The sequence below is a fragment of the Leptodactylus fuscus genome, chromosome 7 (genome assembly GCF_031893055.1).
Source record: "Leptodactylus fuscus isolate aLepFus1 chromosome 7, aLepFus1.hap2, whole genome shotgun sequence".
NCBI classification, from domain to species: Eukaryota; Metazoa; Chordata; class Amphibia; order Anura; family Leptodactylidae; genus Leptodactylus; species Leptodactylus fuscus.
Genome location: NC_134271.1, coordinates 113,513,522 through 113,534,713, shown reverse-complemented (window position 1 = coordinate 113,534,713; position 21,192 = coordinate 113,513,522). Strand labels below are relative to the sequence as shown.

Genomic DNA, 21,192 nt, shown 5'->3' with positions numbered 1-21,192 from the left:
TATTACATAATACTGTCACTTTGTTAATCAAAAGTCTTATGGTTGGGTAAGACACAGAATTTTGTTTCCATTTATGTCAAATTTCGGATTTTGCAATTCTGCTTTGGAATCCAGTATCGTTATCAGCACATGATCAGTTAAAATGACGGCAGTGCCAGACTAGTCAGGTTATTGTCATGGCAGCTGATATTTTCCCAGACAAAGTGCAGCAGTATGGTCCACTGTTTTGTCCAACATTTTTGACAATCTGCCACGGATGTTCCTCCAGAACAGATGTGAACACAGCCTCAGTAACCATCTCAAGATTTTTCTATATTAAAATAAATGCTTATGACCATATAGGAGTAGTTTTGTTTGTTAAAATATATTATTTATCCATGCAAATATTTCATATTTACACTCTACTTTTCCTTTGTTTTTCAGGTTTATTTCATCAAGAGCTTGGGATTAATGTCATGATGTTTCACCAGATCACTTTCATCTGGATATTAAGCAAAGACTATGTTTCTCATCTCCAATTTTCCGTGAATTAGTGATCAGTTTCCCCCAAAATTTTTTATTATAAGTATCTCTTTCTAACTTGGCAGATCTCATGAAACCAGTGTGTTCTCTGGAGTATTCTCTCCAGGGGAACATTGTCCTTTCAAAGAATAAAGATGGACGCGTTTTACTTTGGAATTTTCTAAAGTTGAGCACTTCTTCAGATCATGACCAGTTTGAAAAGGTCCCAGACTGAAAGGTCCGTTGCAAGTGGGACTCAATCGACTGTACCGGATGGACCACCGAAGGCTCGTTCTGATGATTTTTATATGAGACGTTTTAGGTCACAGAATGGTAGTTTAGGTTCTTCTGCCATGTCTCCCGTAGGACCACCACGCAGTGAGAGCTCCCACCACATATCTGCTACACCAGGTGTACCTAAAATGGGTGTTAGAGCACGCATTGCGGACTGGCCCCCTAGGAAAGAAAATGTAAAAGAAATAAGTAGAACTAGTCAGGATATTGAGACAGCCAGTATAGAAACAATGTCTGTTAAAAGTAGTCCCAGTAGTCAAGTAAGTACATCTAGTATGAATTCTAGTGACTCTGTTATGCTTAAAAGTATTCAGAACACACTTAAGAATAAAACAAGACAGGCCGAAAGTTTAGATTCAAGGTTTCTGTCTCCTGAAGGTTACTCCAGCGGTAGTTCCCCGAGGAAAGTTCACCGCAGAATAAGGCAACGGAGTAACAGTGATATTACAATTAGTGAGTTTGATATGGATAACTTTGAAGAGTGTATGTCACCGACTTTTAAAACCGGATCATCACTCCACAGAGAATATGGTAGCACCTCCTCAATAGACAAACAGGGAACATCAAGTGATAGTTTCTTTGATATAATAAAGGGATATAAAAATGAGAAATCAGATCATCGTGGACATGGTCCATCAAAGCTGAGTGAATTGTTACTTAGTAGTGGCAGTAGGGGCTCTGGATTCTCTTTGGATGTTATAGATGGTCAGAGAGATGGCCACCGGGCCTTCAAAGACCGAGACAAACCACTTAAGAGACGCTCCAAATCAGAGACGGGAGATTCTTCCATTTTCCGAAAGCTTCGAAATGCAAAAGCAGAAGGAGAGCTTGGAAAACCAGGAGACATTGAGGACAGTCGTTCTGATGACAGTATTAAACCATGGACATGCCCCAAATGTTTTGCTCATTACGATGTTCAGAGTGTATTGTTTGATCTGAACGAAGTTGTTATCAACCGACATAACGTTATCAAGCGACGAAACACCACCACAGGAGCTTCAGCTGCCGCGGCCGCTTCTCTGGCTGCTGGACCATTGTCACACTCCTCCAGCTTCAATTCTCCTACTGGTAGCACCGAAGATCTAAACTCAAAAGAGAATATGAATGTCGACCAAGGAGATGACAAAAGCAATGATTTGGTAATGAGCTGCCCATACTTCCGTAACGAAATGGGAGGTGAAGGAGAAAAGAAAGTCAGTCTGTCCAAATCGAACTCTGGCTCTTTTTCCGGCTGTGAAAATTCTTCTTTTGAGTCGACAATGAGTTCACACTGTGCAAATGCAGGACTGGCTGTCCTCGAGGTCCCCAAGGAGAATTTGGTTTTACATATTGACAGAGCTAAAAGATATATTGTTGAACATGTAGACCTTGGTGCATACTATTATCGGAAATATTTCTATCAAAAAGGTGAGTTTTGCATATTTTTTAAATGATTTTTATGCAGTTTTTTTTGTCTCTTTGATTTTTGTGCTCAGCCATGTGTTAAATGAATTTCTTTCAGTGAAGAACACACTCATTAACCATGGGTTGTCCTTAAAATTTTTAATCATTGTAAGGTGGTAGCTTCTGGAAGATATGTATCGTGCTCCTTGTTCTAAATATGCTCTGAACTAATCTAATGGTGTTTAAGAAGTCTTTAATTAGTTTTGGTTGAGAAACTCCAAGGAACAAAGAAGACTTGCAGTTATTTAAGTTTAGCCTGGCACCAGATTTTGCACGTAGACCAAATGATCTACTTATCTATATCTGCCCTTACATAATTTCTATAGATTTTGGCACTACAGGCTTTTTACCCCTTAGTGTGTGCTATAATTTTGGGTAATATAATTCAGATGTTGGATAAATTCCTCTTATATCTTCAGTCCTGAGAAATTGGACTATAGGCAAATAGGATTGCTTCTATTGCAAAATAAAAATGTATTTCAAAACTCTTTTTTTCTACTATATGTTATGCCATACATACTGTAATACAAGGAGGGAAAACATAAGGCTTGTACATATACATTAGGTTGTTGTTAAAGGGGTTCATTCATTAAAATGCTATTTTTTTGTCCCTAACACATAGGAAGACGCGGTAGGTAAGGCTATTCTTCTCATACTTTTAGATGTCTTCTCCGTGCTGCCATTCGGTAGGAATCACGGTTTTCTTCTGTATGCAAATGAGTTCTCTACCAGCACTGGGGGCGTCTCCAATACTGCGAGAGAACTCTCTGCGCCGCTTCTATCTTCGCCTGGAACGGCGTCTTCCTGTGTCGTCTTCCGATGCTGGCTTCAAATTTCTAGCCATGCGCAGTCTGCTCTGCCATCAAGCCTCGGGCAGAGCCGACTGCGTATGCCCGTGGCCATTTCCTTGTGGCCGCTTACCCCAGCTTACTGTGTAAGCAGCCTCAAGAAAATGGTCTTTTACGCTAGTTTACTGTGTAAGCGGTCACAGGAAAATTTCCGTGGGCATGCGTAGTTGGCTCTGCCGTCGGGCCTAGGGCAGAGCCGACTGTGCATGCCCGAAGTTTGAAGCCAGCATCAGAAGTCACAAGGAAAGGAAAGATAGAGGTGGTGGTGATTTTTCACGCAGCATTGGGGATGCCACCAGTGCTGTTTGAGTGCAGGGGACCTCCCCAGTGCTGTGAGAGAACTCATTTGCATACAGAAGTAAACCAGGATTTCTACCGAATGGCAGCCCGGAGAAGACATCTAAAGGTAGGAGAAGAATAGCCTTTCTTAAGGCTATTCCTACGGGTTAGGGACAAAAAATGGCATTTTAATGATTGAATCCCTTTAAAGAGGACCTTTCACCATATCCGGGCACATTCAGTGTTATATACTGCTGGAAAGCTGACAGTGCGCTGAATTCAGCGCACTGTCGGCTTTCCCGATCTGTGCCCGGTGTGAAGAGCTTACGGCCCGGTACCGTAGCTCTTCTATGGTCAGAAGGGCGTTTCTGACCATTAGCCAGGAACGTCCTTCTGCCTCGCGGCACCAATCGCGCTGTGCTGTGGAGCCGGGAGGAACGCCCCCTCCCTCTGCTCACACAGCTTGTCCGTAGACTAGCATTATCAGGAGCAGGAGGGGGGAGTTCCTCCCCGCTCCACAGCACAGCGCGATAGGCGCCGCGAGGCAGAAGGACGTTCCTGGCTAATGGTCAGAAACGCCCTTCTGACTGTAAAGCGCTACGGTACCGGGACCGATAGCGCTTTACACCAGGCACAGATCGGGAAAGCCGACAGTGCGCTGAATTCAGCGCACTGTCAGCTTTCTGGCAGTATATAACACTGCATGTGCCCAGATATGGTGAAAGGTCCTCTTTAAACAATTGTTTGTTGACAACTATTTCTATGAACCTCCTCCTAAATATGTGCATATGGCTTACATATTGGGGAGACAGGAAAGTGAAAGACTTATGTCCCAAAAAGAATAAGACATGTTGGAATCCCCCCTCAAAAAATCCTCATGTTTGCTGCCTGAAGGCCCTATACACGTTAGATGGTAGGTAGGTGCCATTGAAATCCGCAGGCTCCACCTTTAATCTCATGTGTCACCAGTTTGGGCTAGTTCACACGTAAAAACCTCCTGGCTTATTTTGGTCCTGAAAAAAACCGCTTCCTAATTAGGAAGCTTTTTTTTGACATTGCCAGGCTTTTTTTGGAGCTTTTTTTTGTAAAAACCGCTTCCAAAAAAAGCCAGGCTGTTTTCCCCTCCCATAGAAGTGAATGGGCTAAAAAAAACGCTAGCGGTGAAAAAAACCTGCACTGTTTTTGCCTCCCATTCACTTCTATTGCTTTCTTCAGGCGGAAAACGCCTGAAGAAAGGTCATGTCGCTTCTTTTTTCTGCTAGCTGAAAAATAACTAGCAGAAAAAAAAAGCTAGTGGAAAAAAAAGCTAGCGGAAAAAAAAAGCTAGCTGTTCACATAGGGCTCCATTGTAAAGGGGCTGATTTTGAAGCGAAATCCGCTGTCAAAAAACTCCCCTTTGCCCACGTGTGAACTAGCCCTAAGAGGAAAATAGATCTTACATTTATCAAAATGTTCGCCCTAGTATTGACAGTCTTTTTACTGAATTCTTTCTAGACCTGTGCAATGTATATTGGTTAAAAAATAAATAAATATATATATGTGTGTGTGTATATATATATATATATATATATATATATATATATATATATATATACAGACTCAAAATGACACACTTCAGAGTTTGACATTTCTCATGTGGTCACTGCCACCTGACCTGCAAGTTCTTTGTAGTATAAATATGTGCCAACAACCTTTTTGTGCTATGGCAAGTGACCAGGAAGCTAGGAGATCCAGTGGTGTCACTGTTCTGGATTAGGTGAAGGACTACATGGCGAAACTGACATTTTGTCCATATTATGACCTTCAAAACAGGAGAGTGGATAAGTGTCTGATCGCTTTGGGTCCAACTGTCAGGCCCTGCAGCGATCAGGAGAATGGGGGACCAAAATTCTCAAGCCTTCTCCTTGCAGTTGGAGCGCCTGTTCACCTGTGTGATCCGTGTGTTCCGTTCACTGCTTTATTCTGCTGAGACTGTAAGCTCCAGCAGCCCCTTAGCAGTGAATGGAGTGCCAAACATGCATTCGTACTGACGCTCAATTCATTAGGAGAGGACTTGGGGGACTTTTGGTCACTGGGGGACCCAACGGGGCAGACACAAAGTCCTGCATGTCCAACTTTGTGTCCGTGCAAAAAAAAAAAAAAAAAAACGGTTTCCCCATGGTGAGGCTGCATACAGACACTGGCGGTCTGCTTTAAAAACTCACTCAAATGAATGAGTTTTAAAATTGACCACCATGTGCAAGTGTGAACGCCCCCTTAAAGTAATTTTGTTGGGCGGAGGCATTCCCACTCTGGCCTGTTTAGGTCTCCACCCACTTTTGTAAAATGTCGTGAGCAGCGCAAAAAAGAAACAGTGTGTCGTATTGTTGGCGTGAAAAAGGGCTGTGTACCCCACTCGTACCCATCTATGCTGGAAAACTGGCAAAGATCGGTTTGTAGATTTTTCCTATTACCATGAATGTAGTTGTTCTATAAACACATTGTTGAATTGATGCGTTTCCATCTGATACTTGGTCATACTAATATAGTAAAGTAAAATACCTGGAACTTTGCTTATCTGTATGGATGTACATATAGAAAAGGCTTGTGACTCTCGATTTGAGAATAAGGGTGGGGGGAGCAACAAACTGAATCTCATTTGTATGGGAAAATGTTGGCAGTATATTTATAGCAGCATCCTTGTTGCTATGCAGAGCTGGCAGCGTCATCTCTAGAATAGTGAAATCACAGCTATAAATTGTGCTTTGCTTTAAAAGCTATGCAAATTAATAAGATGGTTTTCATACCAGCGATCCTGCGCCAGATGTTACCATGTAGCCCCTGCTTAAAAACAAAACAAGGGTTTTCAGCATACATTGCACTTATGCCAGACTAGAGGTGCCGCACACAGAGCAAGATTAATGAAAATGGACGACCTGAAGCATGATGAACCCTCATTGGGTAAAATTTAGCATTGAACCAATGACACCACCATCCTCTGATAAGAAGTCAGCCGTGTTTGACATTTTCCTCCATATTAGTCTTTCTTTTAAAGAGCCTATATGGAAAGAATGGTGTACTGCTACATCAGCGTAACAGTCGCTGACCAGGCGATTATTCTGACCATGAATGTACGGCTGCCTTCTGTCTAGTATATGGCCATGTTTAAGCATGGTTTATGCAATAAATGTTGCCGTCTATCCCCTCCATCCGTGTTATACAATGAATTCTTCTGCATAAGGTCATGCAGGATATACTCTATAGGATGGAACATCAATTTTAGGTTTGTGGGGGTGCAACTGCTAAATCTCCTGCAAATCAGCTGTTAACCTATGCTGGTGCATGTAAAAGTAGCTGTCTATGGGACACCCGATGCAGTAATAAGCCACAATAAAAAAAAGTACAGCTCGTGCTGACATGGGGAAACGACTGAACTGCAGAGATCTTGGCAGTCAGACCCCTAACTGATCTGAAATTGATCACCTGTCCTATGGATAAGACTGCAGTTTTTAAAAGTTTGATAACCACTTTAATTTGCACAGGTTTCCATTTGGGGACTCCACAAGCACATAAAAAAGCGGTTACCTAAGGAAACCCGAGGACCCCATACACTATAATGGGGCCCGTGTGGTTTCTGCATGAAGAATACGGAGAGAAAAGTGGTCTTTGCAGGACTTTTCTCTCTGCATTTTTCATGCGGAGAGGGGAACAGAATGGCCCGAACACAGATGTGCTCTGGGCATCAAGTGTTTTTTTTTTGGTTTTTTTTGCTGAATATTATCAATAATTCCATAGCATATAGAACAGAAATCCTGAGTTTGAAGGCTCACATGGTGGACGCAGATCAGACCAGACACCCCACCTAAACCTAGAGAGCATTCCTGTGAACCCTTGGTGTCAAGGATATATAGCTAATGTTTAATGGCCAGCCTTACTCTCACTATTAAGGAAGAAACTTTAAATGTAAATCTATCCTATGAGAACAAATTGCCAGTAAGCATATGAGAGAAGGTTTGCTTCTTGCAGTCCAAGCTCTTTAGTGCCTTAGAATCTTCCACAAAGATGTGAGTATTTTCTGTGTACCTCACATTAGTCTTGTAGCTTGTAGCTAGATACATGCTGCCAGAACGTATATATTATGGTAGGTTTAAAAACCATGGCATTGGTTTCCTGAGTCACAGATCAGTCTGAAATGTTCTGGAAAAGTGTCATTATTGTTTTTCTTCAAATGAGCATGAACCTCTTAAGGAGCTGGTGGCTGTGCAGAGACAAGTCAGAGTGCCCTGCATGTTCCCCATCCCCGGATACTATTTTTACCTGTTCCTCCTCCTATATCACCTCTGACAGGAGCTAATGACACATTGTAGCACAAGCATCACACTAGTTAGAGGATCACTGGAAGTGGGCGGTGTGCTCAGTATTGAGCCTTTGCATGACATTCTATTTTTATACATCAGCGTTTTATCTTAATGATCCATTTTCTTATGATATTCTTATTATGGATGCAAGCAACAGCTCAAAGTGACGTTTATCTTCCCCTTCCATTGTGTGCTGCTAAGTGGAGCCTTTATGGGTTCAGTTTGATTGAGAGACATGGGGTTATTCAGTGGGATTGCTGAGAGGAGGGCGACTAATATCTGTCCTATGATCACTATTTTATCTCACGAGTCTCCTGGTCTTAAAACCTCCTTTTGGCTACAATTTAGGTTGTAAGTGTAGCAGATAGAGGAACAAGTGGCCAGACATGTCCATCACCCGTTTCCCCACTGTGCAAGCACATTTTACCGTGTGCAGTGTTTTTGTCACTAGTGGACGCCAATAGACATGTCTGCTCCTATGGTGTCCCATCAGTAGCCATGTTTAGATTGGGCCACTGTGCAGACATTGCACTCTTCTGAGAGTGAGATCTTAGTGCTGAACCTCTAATAATATTTTATTAAACGTCATTTAATGGCATTTATAATCCATTTAGTAAAACATAAAATTTCTAACCCTTTTAAGGTAGCCAAATCCCTTTTTCCTATTCATACATACGAACAGGGTGTCACAATACTAGTGGTACAGGATCAGGAGTCCAGTCGTCGGGTAATGCAGAGGAGGCTGGAGAAAGCAGGTGGATAGCCCACAGGGGTCTGAGGCAGTAGTCCAAGAGCAGATGAGTAAAGACCAGGTAGAAGTCTGTAGTCTTTCAGGAGCTGTAGTAAAGCTACGGTGAGCTTGCAGCCAGCAGGTGAGGTTCCAAGGAACTGAAGAGGATCTCCAGCAAGGAGGTCTCCTGGGTGTTCAGGCTGTATCCGGAATAAACAGAACACAATACCAACACAAACAGGAAGTGTCAGAGTCACCTATATATAGCCAGTCCAATCAAGGTTAATACAGGGCGGGTTACCATCATTAGCAGCAGCTGATGAGCCTCAGGAGTAGGCTCCACACAGAAGTCCAACAGGCCATGATTCCACAAGCCTGATAGCTCAGGTAGCAAGGAGACACTGAGCAAGACAGCAGGTCACAGGTTCAAATTCTGACACAGGGTTATAAACCGTTGCCAGACACCTTTGCCTGTGGCTTATCTTCTGTGGGAATAAAGGATTAGGCATGTTGATATCCATCATGCCCAATCCTTCTTTGTTTCCCCTTATTGCTAGGTTCACACCTGCTTTCAGGTTTCCTCTTGGGGACCCCACGAAAAGAAACCTAATCCCCAATCGGAGACGGGGCACAGGTACGAACCTAGCCTTAATCTGCCATCAAGGGACATTTTGGACACCCCTGTACACATTGCATAATTGGTCAGTACAATTAAAATTGATAGGATTTGATGGAAAGTAATAGAATATATACACGCTTTACAAGGGTATATGGATTTCATTTCTCAGGTGGTATGCCTGGGCCCTTTCTTGGCAGATATATGTTTAGCTAAGAATAGAGTCCCTCAGGGTCTTAACCCAATCAGGCGTGGAGGTATAAGGGAAAGTGCGTACAAGACCAATGATCAGCTTATTTACTTCCAATAGATTTATTCGTTAAAAATACAAGCACAACGCGTTTCGGGCTATCCGCCCTTCCTCGGGTGCAATTAAAACTCGGCTGGCAGCTCTCCAAGGTTGGTACCGATAGGTATATATGTTTAGCTAGGAGTGATCTTCTTCAGTGTACTCCTGACTTGTCTTAAAGTTCTTATTCAATACAGTATGTGTGCTGTGAATGTTTTAAAACATTTAACATTTTCCATTATATTGAGAAAGAAAGCTCCCAACTTTCAGTATCATTGTCTAGTTCTTTCCAATTGTGTAATTTTTGGATTCCTTTAGTTTCTCTCTAGTCTTTCATGTTGTTAGAGAGCTGCAGTGATAAATTAGACACTTATCAAGGACTTCTAATGGGAAGTTCCTGCTTTTTATACTGGTAAGATTGTGGTTTCTGAGGTCTGGAGAGCAGCCACAGAGCTTTCCTGCAAAGAACCACAAATTAATATATTCAAGAGTAGAAATTGATCAAGCGAGTGTTTTATGGCAGCTCAGTACAGATCTCTAGCATTGTGTTTATGTATGCTATCAAGCAGAATGCATCACTGCTTGTTATACTGTATCTAAAGCCAGGTTCACACATTGAAAAGCAGAATGCATCACTGCTTGTTATCCCATATCTAGAGCCAGGCTCACGCTAGCAAAAAAATAAATAAATGGTATTTTAAAGCTCATCCTTCACTGATCTAGTCTAATATATTATTGTGAAAGTATTCAGTTAGAATACACTTATTTGTTTTGTTTTAATGCCCCTTTGAACAATTATTCAGAAAGTTTTGCTTTGATCTGACTTGGCCTGGCTTAGAGTCTATAGGGTGAAGTTTAGGTAGTGAGAGCTTAGACCCATTACATTCTAAGCACTGTATGTGAGATCAGGTTCTTCAGCTGATTTATTGACTGTATATATTTTTTTTCCTACACTCTGCTGCGTTATTACCAGTTACCATATTGTGCCAAAGCATGGCATAACTTAGTGCTTATTCACATTAGCAGTTGTATTACAGTTTTTGCGAGAAAGACAAATCAACCACTATGTGGTGTGGGGAAGTTAGTTCGGTAGCAGCAGTGGTGTGGACCCAACCAAAGACGGACACAAAATATGCAAGAAACCAGTTAATTTAGAAAAAAAAAAAACAGGAAAATAAACCTTTACTAAATGCACAAAATGAGCAAAATAAAATGCAGCTTTAACTTCAGGCAAAACAATAAAAAACAAAAATCTTGCTCGTCGGAGCAACTAACTAAACAGGAATAATAAATTAACTATACGTGTGACTTACTATCAGCCAACACGAACAAAACAAGCACAACTTTGTCTCACCGGACTCAGAGTATTAGGACAGACCCAGACGCCGCCTCCTCACTCCCTGGATCTGCCTTGAAGTGCAGGATCTGCAGCCTTTTCTGGGCCAGTATGAGCCAAGGACTTGTCAACTCCTCACAGTGGATAAGGCCTAAAAATGTTTCATTTTATTATCCACACCTTGGTCATGACAAGGTTAAGCACATGCTTATTGGAGAGGTTTGAAGTTGTATTAATATAAGAATGAAATAAAATTTTACTATTTGATGTTCTGTTCAGCGAAAAGACCTCAATGAAATTTTATGTCTTCTAAAACTACAGCCTTTTTCCTTCACTGCTCTGACTCTATATGCCTGCTGATATTAGAGTCTTTTAAGCTGCACGGCTTTCTTTTTATTTTATACTACTATAAAACATATAGGGTTGTGGCAGTTTCCAGCCCTAGTATTTCCTCTCTTACTACCTGTGGATTCCGATATTTTTTTTTTTTTTTTTTAATGTTAAACATGGTTTTTTTTCAAATAATTTTTGACGATGATTTGATTTTCAAAATTAATATCTATATTAAAAAAATCTTAAAAATTTAGCGATTCTAACTTTTGCCACTAAGCCTAAGCAATTCTGTGACTTCCTGTTCCCTATAGAAGCACCACGGACCATAGACACAGTGGTTTGGAGAAGACCCTATTTCCTTCTATGGTGAATTTTTCTAGGCAAGCCTTGTGAACTGGGCTGAGATCATTGTGTAGAGAGGAGAAGATAAGGGCAGGTTCACACATGCACCCGGTCTCCGCTTTAGGCAATCCGGCAGGTTTTCATCTTCTGCCCTGAAAAACTGGACAGGGGACGGAAATCGGCGGTCAGTTTTCAAACCAATTCACTTGAATGGGTTTGCAAAGTGACTCGCCATGGAGAGGCAGAGGATGCACATGGACAAACAGGTTTTTTCTCCATGGCGAAAACTGACTGGCGGGTTTCCGTCTCCTGTCTAGTTTCGCGGGGCAGAAGACGGAAACCCGCCGGATTGGCTAAAGCGGAGACCGGTTGCAGATGTGAACTCGCCCTAAGCTGTGAAGTCTGCTATTGTGACTGGTGGATTCTTTGTCTCCTTGCTATCTGTGATCATCATTGTACTCAAAAGTGAGGTGACTGTTGCAAAGAAATCCACAGAAAACTTGAAGTCTCAGCATATTATACGGCTTAGTGGGCAGTGTCAGAACAACAGGATTCTTAGGATTTTTTTTAAGTATAGTTAACATGGAAATAATTCTTTAAAAATTTGATTGACATAGTCGTTTTGTAGTGACACATTGACCTTAAGTAGATTTTCTGGCCTAAAAATGTGAAGTCATCAATATCAACACCCAACACCCCATCAATCTGCTGTTCTCAGCAGCCACTACACAGACAATGCAACAGATGGCAGCTCTTTTCGCAGTGTACTGGCCAGACCAGGTTACTGCAGATCAGCTCTCATTCACTTGAATGGTACATAAATTGCAGTGACTTAGTTCAGTCACTACACAGAGAAGAGAGCTGTCTGCTTCCTGCTCCATTCTCTGCGTATCAGCTTCTGAGATCAGCTAATTGGGGGTGCAAGATGTCTGACCCTCCCACAGCTCAGCCAGTATAGCTGGTTGGTGTTAGGTTTGGGTGCCAGGCCCTCATTTATCTGATGCTCATGACCTATCCTATGCATAGGTCATTGGTAGAATAAATGGCACAGAACCCAGACAACCCTTTTAACTTACTCCGAGGTAGTTCTGTTTGGAAACTGAACAGACACTGCCTGGTTTCCCATAGATTATAGCTGACTTATAAGGAACCCTGCAAGGGAACACACTGTGATCTATTGTATCTTTTATCACAAATAGGAATTGTCTGAAGAGGATAAGTGTTGTCATTTTTTCACAGTCAACAGTTTGTAGTTATATTTTGTCCAAGTAAATATGGTCTTTGTAGTCCATATATTTCAAATCTAAAATTCTGACACTTTGCTTTGACGACTCCTGATTTTATCCCTTTCATGTTCAGAATGCAGAAAGTATTTGGTTTGCATTGGGTTGTTCAGTGATTTATATTATTGTACAATGCACAGGAGGAGTGGTGGCTTAAAGGACTCTGACCTTTAGCATTATTCCTAGTAAATCATATTTCACACTTGGGTGTGGCTTGAGACAGAGAACAAACTTATATGATAGAGTACAATAAGGCTAAAATATATCCACCTTTAAAAGGAACGTATCACCAGGACTGCCATAGAAGTCCCACTACTAGGTCACACATGGTTTGCAGAGGGGATATGAATAATGGCACCAAATAGGAGCATATAGAGGAGCTGTTAGGGGATAATAAAGATGTCCAGAAGATAGCTGAAACACACAGAATAAGGATATACAATGCTTTTACGTTATTACATTGTGTATATAAGGAATGGTGGTGGTGAGAAGGGGTGTACTTCTTTAAGAGAAAAAAAACCTTTGCAAATTATTTATATCATTTGCCTAGACCAGTACAATATATATGCTGTACAACTATAGTCAACTGCTATAATCATCCTAAATAAAATTGTTTAAAAAGGACCTTTCATGTCCTTGGGCACATGCAGTTTTATCTAGCGCTAGAAAGCCAACAGGGAAATGAATTCAGCACACTGTCGGTTTTCCCATTATGTACCCTGGGGAACAGATATTGGTGCATTTACCGACAGCTCTTCACTGTCAGAAGGGTGTTTTCCTTACAGCCTGTCCGCAGCACTGTACTGTGAGGGGGCGTTCATTACCGCCCAGCCATGATGCTGAGTGGTGAGGACCGCGCCCCCCTCCCAGTATTAATCTATGGAGGAGTACTGCCAGGTGGGGGGGTGGGGACATTCCTCATTGTTTAGCACATGGCTGGGCGTGGCACATAACTGGAAAACCGACAGTGTGCTGACTTCAACGCACTATTGGCTTTCTAGCGGTATATATAACCGCATGTGCCCTGAGGACATGGAAGGTCCTCTTTAAATACAACCATATAAATATCCAGAAAAGACACCTAAGAAGAAAATACAAGACCTAATGCAGCTGCAGAACCTTATAAGTAAAATATTAGGCTGACCGTCAACAAGGTGTCAAACTGTTTTTATAAATGAGACCCAGTACTATCTTGGAGGAGTTACAATAGTGAAACAAATTGTAAATGGTCACTAACATTTCAACAAATTTTGCATATATCAGCAGTACGAACAGTATAACATTTTTTGTAATTTATCTTGGCAGAGATAAATGCTGCTTTGTGCTCTTCTAAGGCTGTTTCTTTGCTCCCCCCTTTACTAAACAGACTTTCACTCTGAAAATTCTGCAACATCTGTCCTGAGACAGACTGCAGGACATAGGTCTCGAATTACTTGTGTATAGATGTGTTTGCAGAAGGGAAGGGTAAACAGAAGTTGATGGAGATCAGAGAAGACACTCACACTGGGTTCACACCAGCATTCGGCACTCCGTTCTCAGGTTTCCGTCTTCTGCATGCAGAAGACGGAAACCTGTCATGCCGAGTCTGGCCGTGAGCGCCAGTGAGCATTTTATGCTCTCCGTTTTATGCTCTAACGTTACGACCACTCAACTAACCCACTGACCAACTGAAAGGTTTACCTATTGACTGGAAATAGGTGACAGAAAAGTCCACATCAGTGACCTGGTACGTGTGATGGACAATCATGAGGCAAGTGACATTGATCTATGACTTTCTAGTTGACATTTCAGAAATATTAGAAAAGTTCAGTGACCTGTCAACACTATATAAAATATTCACTGCAGATTTAGTTGTGATATAAATATATATTAGACAATGACTACATCTAAAGCCATTCATACGAGATGTATTATTTCTTTGTATGCGAGGCCTATTCATAAACTGCTTTATGTCTTTGTTCTCTCACTAATCTGACTGATACCAGCATGACATCCGAATTGTGGGTCCACCCACGTGGAAATAAAGAATAATATAGATGCGAGAAAGAGAGAAAAAATGGGGATGAGGAAGTATTTAGGGAAAATGCTGCCAAAGCTTTTAACACCTTTGTCCTCAAAATAGCTAGAGATCCATAGGTGAAACTTACAGAACTTTAGTTTTTTTTAAGTATATTTCCAAGCCGACTAGGTTATTGTGCATATATATATATATATATATATATATATATATATATATATATATATATATATATATATATATATATATATATTGGGGAATCACTCAGGGAAACTTTTCCCTGACTATACAGGAGACTGGCTACCAGTCTCCCACCTTGGCAACAACAACGGGTGGCACAGTACCTGCTTTGGAGGTCCGGTCTGGACAGTTCAGCTCTGTCAGTGTGGTGCCACCCTGCTAGTCTTCACACACAGACTGTTATTAGAGCCTGATTAGTCAGCTGACCTCCCTGGTGTGAATCCTTACTATACACCCTGTAGGTGCCTGGCTGGAATGTACCTGTCTTCCCAGACCACACCCTTCACTCTCTCACTATATATATATATATATATATATATATATATATATATATATATATATATATATATATATATATATATATATATATATATATATATATATATATATATATATATTATATTCTGATTTTATTAATGACCTTTTATAACAAAACAAGGTCAAAGGCACACAGGCCTCGCAAGAGAAAAAAAAGCTCCGTATTGTGCTACCTATTGATGCCCTTTGCCCTGTGTACTTACAGTATATGACTATATTAAGAATCCACATGGATGAGAGGCTAAGGGTCTGATTTCAGGCATTTACTGGCTGTTATCCTCTCTGGAGGGACGGTCTCCCCTGATCCACAGATATATGACTCGTTGGTCCTCTGATCTTGGAAGCCAGATTTCTCTACCTCAGTGGCAGATCATCTGGTCACGTGCCAATGAATCTTCAACCTGTATTTCCTACCGTGAGACCCAATTTAAAATTCTTCTTCACTGGTATCATACTCCGGCCCTCCTCCATACCTTAAATCCCAGCATTTCCCCTACCTGCTGAAGGCGTTTGTCTGCCCCGGGGACTCTTTTCCACATTTTCTGGGATTGCTCTCTGATTCGCCCATTTTGGTTGGAGGTCCAGACTATGATGATTGATGTTTTCTCCCTTATAATTCCTTTGGACCCTATGGTATACCTCCTCCATCTCCCCCCCTCGTCCCTCTATCTTATTTTTGTATATTTGTGCAGCAGTTAAATCCCTTATAGCCCGCCATTGGAAGTCTACCCAGCCACCTCCAATTCCTTTCCTTTTAGCCCGGATTAAAGATATTAGATGCTTGGAATTCCTCACAGCTTCTCTAAACAATACAGTTGAGAAGTTTTGAGCGGTTTGGACACCCTGGGGCTCGTATTGTTCTACCCGTGGTCTCGGATTCCCTTCCTTTTTGTTGCTTTTTGTTGTTTTTTGTTTAAGAAAAAAAAAAAGAATCCTCATAGATTCTGTGGGGTTCTCCTTTTTTGGAGTGTTTTTCCTTCTGTTTTTGGCTACTTTATTTAGGTCTGTAGTTTCTAATTTAATTTTTCTAATTTAATTAATATTTACAAATCTTTTAGTTATAATATTTTTTTCCTCTTCTAAAAAAACCCATTTTTTCAGTTGTTTTGTTTTACTCGTTTTCTGTAGGAAGGCCCGAATAAAACACATCAGCAAAAAGCCACATGGCGACAGTATATTCTCTCAGCATTTTTTACGTTTATGACAAACATTTTTAATGCACTTTTCTCACACAAGGGACTCAAAGTGCAGGGAATGTTGTGGAGTAGGAACTCACCCCCAATATCCTCAAGGGTTAGTTGTTCTACGATCCGTATATTTTTGGTAGGTGGGAGGACATCCAAGCAAACACTGGAAGAACATGCAAATTCCTTTCAGGTGTTGGATGCAAGGCCAAGACCTCAGCACTGAAAGACCACAGTGCTAACCACTGTAAAAAAAAAATAAAAAAAAAAAATCTAATACAAAGTTTCCTTTGAAATAGTTTATCTGAAGATTTTACTGCAGACTAGATGTAGGTTTTAGCTTGTGCAGGTAGTGTCAGCACAGAATCCATGTCAAGGAGTGCCAAGTCACTTTTTTCAGATCGGGTGTGAAAAATTCTGCCATGTTTTCTCATTGAACATGATTTTCAGAACAAAATATGCACTAAAATCTGCAGTGTGTGAACATATCCTAATATGGTGCTAATCTAGCTCTCCTGTGTGTTCTACAGGGATGGGGGGGGGGGTTTAGATGCAGTTTGTGTAGACCATGGTATTTTAGTGATGTTTACCCTGGTTGGGTCAACAAGTACACAGTCTGCTAATGGGACACAGACTATTGACAACCATAAAATAGACAACACAGAGACCATGAAAAATTTCCAGTGAATTTATTTATTTTTATATTTTATTAAATCACTTCTAAAGATAACATGATGACATTTTAATAGAACTGTCCTGATTCCTAATATATTGTAGAGAGTATCAAGCGAACCTCCAGTTATAACCAACTTTTCATAAATGAATAGCACAGGTGAACATAAGACATGTTGGAATATATCTTAATAAAGAAATATTTAACGCTTTCAAGCTGAGTTACTTTCTACATAGAAGTCTGTTAGGCTCATTCACATCTGCATTGGTAATCTGTTCGGGGGGAGTCGGACCCCCCTCCGAACAGTATACCAAATGCACTGGCAAGTGGTGTGCCAGTGAAAGTACACCGACGCCATAGACGATCTACTTTTCTGTCCGCATGTTCTGTGCGGAGACAGTGTGGAAAGCACATGGACCGCATTATAGTCTATGGGGTCTGTGTGCATTCACTGTACACTGCTTACCAATGCGTTTGGTATTCTGTTAGGGGGTCCCCATGTGGACTTCCCCGAACGGATTACCAACGCAGATGTGAACGAGGCCTTAAAGAGGACCTTTCATGTTTTCGTCGTTCTGCGGTATTTTATACTACTTGAAAGCCGATAGTACACTGAATTCAGCGCACTGTCCGCTCTCCCAGTATGTGCCTTGGTGCTCAAGATATTGGTGCTGTTAGTTTCGTTACAGATATCTCTCCACTGTCAGAAGGGAGAACCTTATAGCTCAGCTATAAGAGGGGCCTTCCTTACCACTTAGTGAAATGCCAAAATACAGATCATGTTCTAGTTTTACCCATTTTTCATGGATCCCTTAATACAATGAAATATATGACTCATCCGTGTAAATGGGTGTCCCTCAGATACAAAATGCCTGTTTTGTACCTTGGTAGTATGAATATTGCTCAACTCCACAGAATAAGGCTGTTGACAGGCCGGCAACACCCTCCTTCTCTCTCCATAGACTTCTGTGTGTAAGCTCAAACAGTCATGAAAATGAGGAGTAGAGCGGCTTAAGAAGTGGAAAATGAAACCGATCTCCTTAAAAAGATATATTACAAAATTTCCTATATTCACACATACTATTCATTTATTTAAAAAAAAAAAAAAGTTGTACTGGAATTAGCCTTTAACTTCTTTTGTTGGCTCACATTATGATGCTACTTCTGCATTCTGAGAAAAATTTACAAAAAGCTCCCTTGTTGCAGGGGGTAGGTTATCCTGAAAGCACGGCAGTCACTGAGATCAAACTTTTTGTTAATGAGTTGACCTATAAAGTATTAATAAAACAGTCGGTGTGACATTTCACTTGCTCTGTTTGCCGGAGGCTACTTGCTGGAGTTTTGCCCTTTGTTGGAAACGCATCTGTGCAGGGAAAGGGCAGCTGTCCTGTGCATGCAAAAACCTGCTCTCTGTTAAATTGACTATTAATTGATTAGATTATTCACCTTCTTAAGTCTGTTCACACTTTGCAACATCATGTATAGGGTTTATGCATCAGATGGAAATATAGTTATCATACATCAAGTAGGACATATTCTATTCCCATGGACAGCATTGCTACTATGTGTTATGTTTTTTTGATACCATATTCTAGTCGTCTCCTGTGTGCTCATCCTTGTACTTTCCAGAATTGGGATCCATTACCAGTCTATTTTCCAGTATATTTACCAGTCTATTTTCTATATTAATTTCTGCTTTCTGCTCTTATTATATGTGTAGGCTGTATGCAAATGTATTTATGTTCTTATAGTTTTTTGTAACTGAACAACTGACTTTAGTGGGAGTCAGTGCACAATGGATACAACAAGGCAATGGGTTAGGCATTTATAGCTGGAGATTTTTCAGCCATATAGGCTATAGTGGTAGAAAGACAAAGGGGCAGATCTACTAATCTTACATTATACAAAGTAAACCTTAGATCATGCAGGTTAAAGATGCATCATGGGAGTAACTACCAGGGTGATAGAGAAAAGCTGCTGCTATGAGGTCCATTTCCACTGAAATTTAGGGTGCAGTTAGTGATAACTATGGAACAGGATGTGGAAAACTGAATATTTCCGTTGCTTCTATCTTAATACCTGTAAGTGACATCATTAGAATTCTTTTCTTCATACTCTGATGTCATAGTTTACACAGTGATCTTTTTGTGTGTGTTACCTTTGTGCTATGAAGTCATAGTGGGCATATTCCCTGTACTGTAACACTACTGTACTGTGTCCTCACTTTATACAGTATTCCTGTTGTCACACCCTTCAGATGTGCCAAATTTGTCACATTGACTCATCCTTGGTATTATGCGATTATAACTCTAAATCGGGAATAATTATAATTAAACTCTTTCCCACGATTACAATTAATGAATAATTATTTTAGGACACTCCCCTTTCTTGTTACACGGCCCTCTATTTATATACCACGTCCTGCCACAGAATCTTGGTTTCGGGTTATTCACATATCAGCAATCCTGATTGGATAGTGTACAGTTAGTGACATGTCCTTTAGCCAGTGGCAGTGTGAGACAGGATGGTATGGACCCAAAATAACTGAATTAAAAACTTAGCAAGTTTACTTGAAACAATTGCCCCATTGGTTTTGGTAATTTTGTGATTAATTTCCCAGCCCTACTTGCGCCATGTGATAAATCTCGTTCAGCTTTAGATACTTAAGTCTAACTTTACATCAATTATTAGATGTCTTACTTTGCACCAAAAATTGTTAGATCTTATGTTATGTTTTTGTTTCTGGCGTACTCTGTAACAAATGCTCATACTGCTGTGCCCTGTTGCAGTACTAATCCAGTTGCAGGAAATATATTTTTGTCAATCATGTTTTTCTATATTTCTTTATTAAAAAAAAATATAACTGTGTGCCTATTGTAAACTCATAGCTGTGGCCTTTGTTTTCAGAGCACTGGAATTACTTTGGGACAGATGACAATCTTGGTCCAGTGGCTGTGAGTATCCGGAGAGAGAAACTGGAAGATGCAAAAGAAAACGGGCCCCAGTATAACTATCGGGTCATCTTTCGAACCAGTGAGGTACGGTATTTGTGCTGCAATTTTCTTCCATATTTCACCCATATGCAAAGAAGTGTCAAACACTTATTAGTAGATCAGTAGCTCTTTAAAGGGGTCCTCTGGGTAATGGGCAAAAAAAAAGACCATGTTTTGCTTGTTTTTCCTAGTGGTGTATTAAAGGGATTGTCTTTGCTTTCTGGTCCCTCTCGGCACACACAAATGCCCACTGAGGTGGATCACAGCTGTTGCCTGTCTTTGGCTGAGTGGGCATTTCTTGGCTCTCCACATGGGACCCTGTAAGCAATGGCATGGGAAGAGGCAATGGGTGTTCTTACTTGTAATGCTTGTTTTGTTTTCCCGTTCAGTTTACAAAATGGACTACGTGGACAATCCCTTTAACCCAAAATATTTGTCAAGCCTCTAGTTGGCAGGATTATTCTGTTGTATAGTATAATCTTTTGTATGATCTGGATTTACTACTAAGCTGCTTCTTCCTTCCCTCTATCAATATTTACTCCTCTGGTGACAAGAGGGTGCGCATTACAAGTGCCACAGGGTACATTCTCGGCATACTTGGAATTTGCTATTGTGGTGGAAATAACATATTAAAAACTGACCCTGAAAATACAGAAACCTGCAGAAATCAGCAAGAAAGAGGTCTATCATGATGAATGGAGCGACTTTTTTTTGTGATGTGTAACCTGAATGGACAAAACAATGTAATACATTCTGGGTTGTGAATGAGAGATGTTTGTATTTACTGCTGCACTTGATATATTGTGACTATCAAGCAACAGAAATCAAGGTAAAATATACAGGGTTTCAGGCTTGGCGAACATTTTACCTCCTTTAGCATCGTCGACTGTCTAAAAGGAGTACTTTATACTGCAACTTCATAACTTATCTCATTTTTCACATTTTTGTTGTGACTGAACAAATAGGGTTTGATAATACCTGAGATACACTTCAGCCAGAATCCCATCCAGCTATTTCTTGCGGTCAACCCAGCCAGATGCACACTTGGCTCACTAGAGAATGCGTGTGTTATTAATGAAGACCAGGGAGTAGTCACCGCCAGATACACCTGATATCAAGATGATCAGACACTTTGA

General features: G+C 40.8%; 1 protein-coding gene across 6 annotated transcripts in view; it reads left to right on the top strand.

Annotated features, from left to right (window-relative positions):
- The window catches only part of SIPA1L1 (signal induced proliferation associated 1 like 1), a 220,616-nt gene that overhangs the window by 110,326 nt on the left and 89,098 nt on the right, over nucleotides 1-21,192 (top strand). For all 6 annotated transcript variants that reach the window (XM_075282868.1, XM_075282870.1, XM_075282869.1 and 3 more), the window contains exons 3-4: nucleotides 424-2,202; nucleotides 19,971-20,101. In XM_075282868.1, coding sequence (XP_075138969.1) covers nucleotides 708-2,202; nucleotides 19,971-20,101 — 1,626 coding nt within the window. In that variant the 5' untranslated portion in view covers nucleotides 424-707. The remainder of the gene's footprint in view (nucleotides 1-423; nucleotides 2,203-19,970; nucleotides 20,102-21,192) is intronic.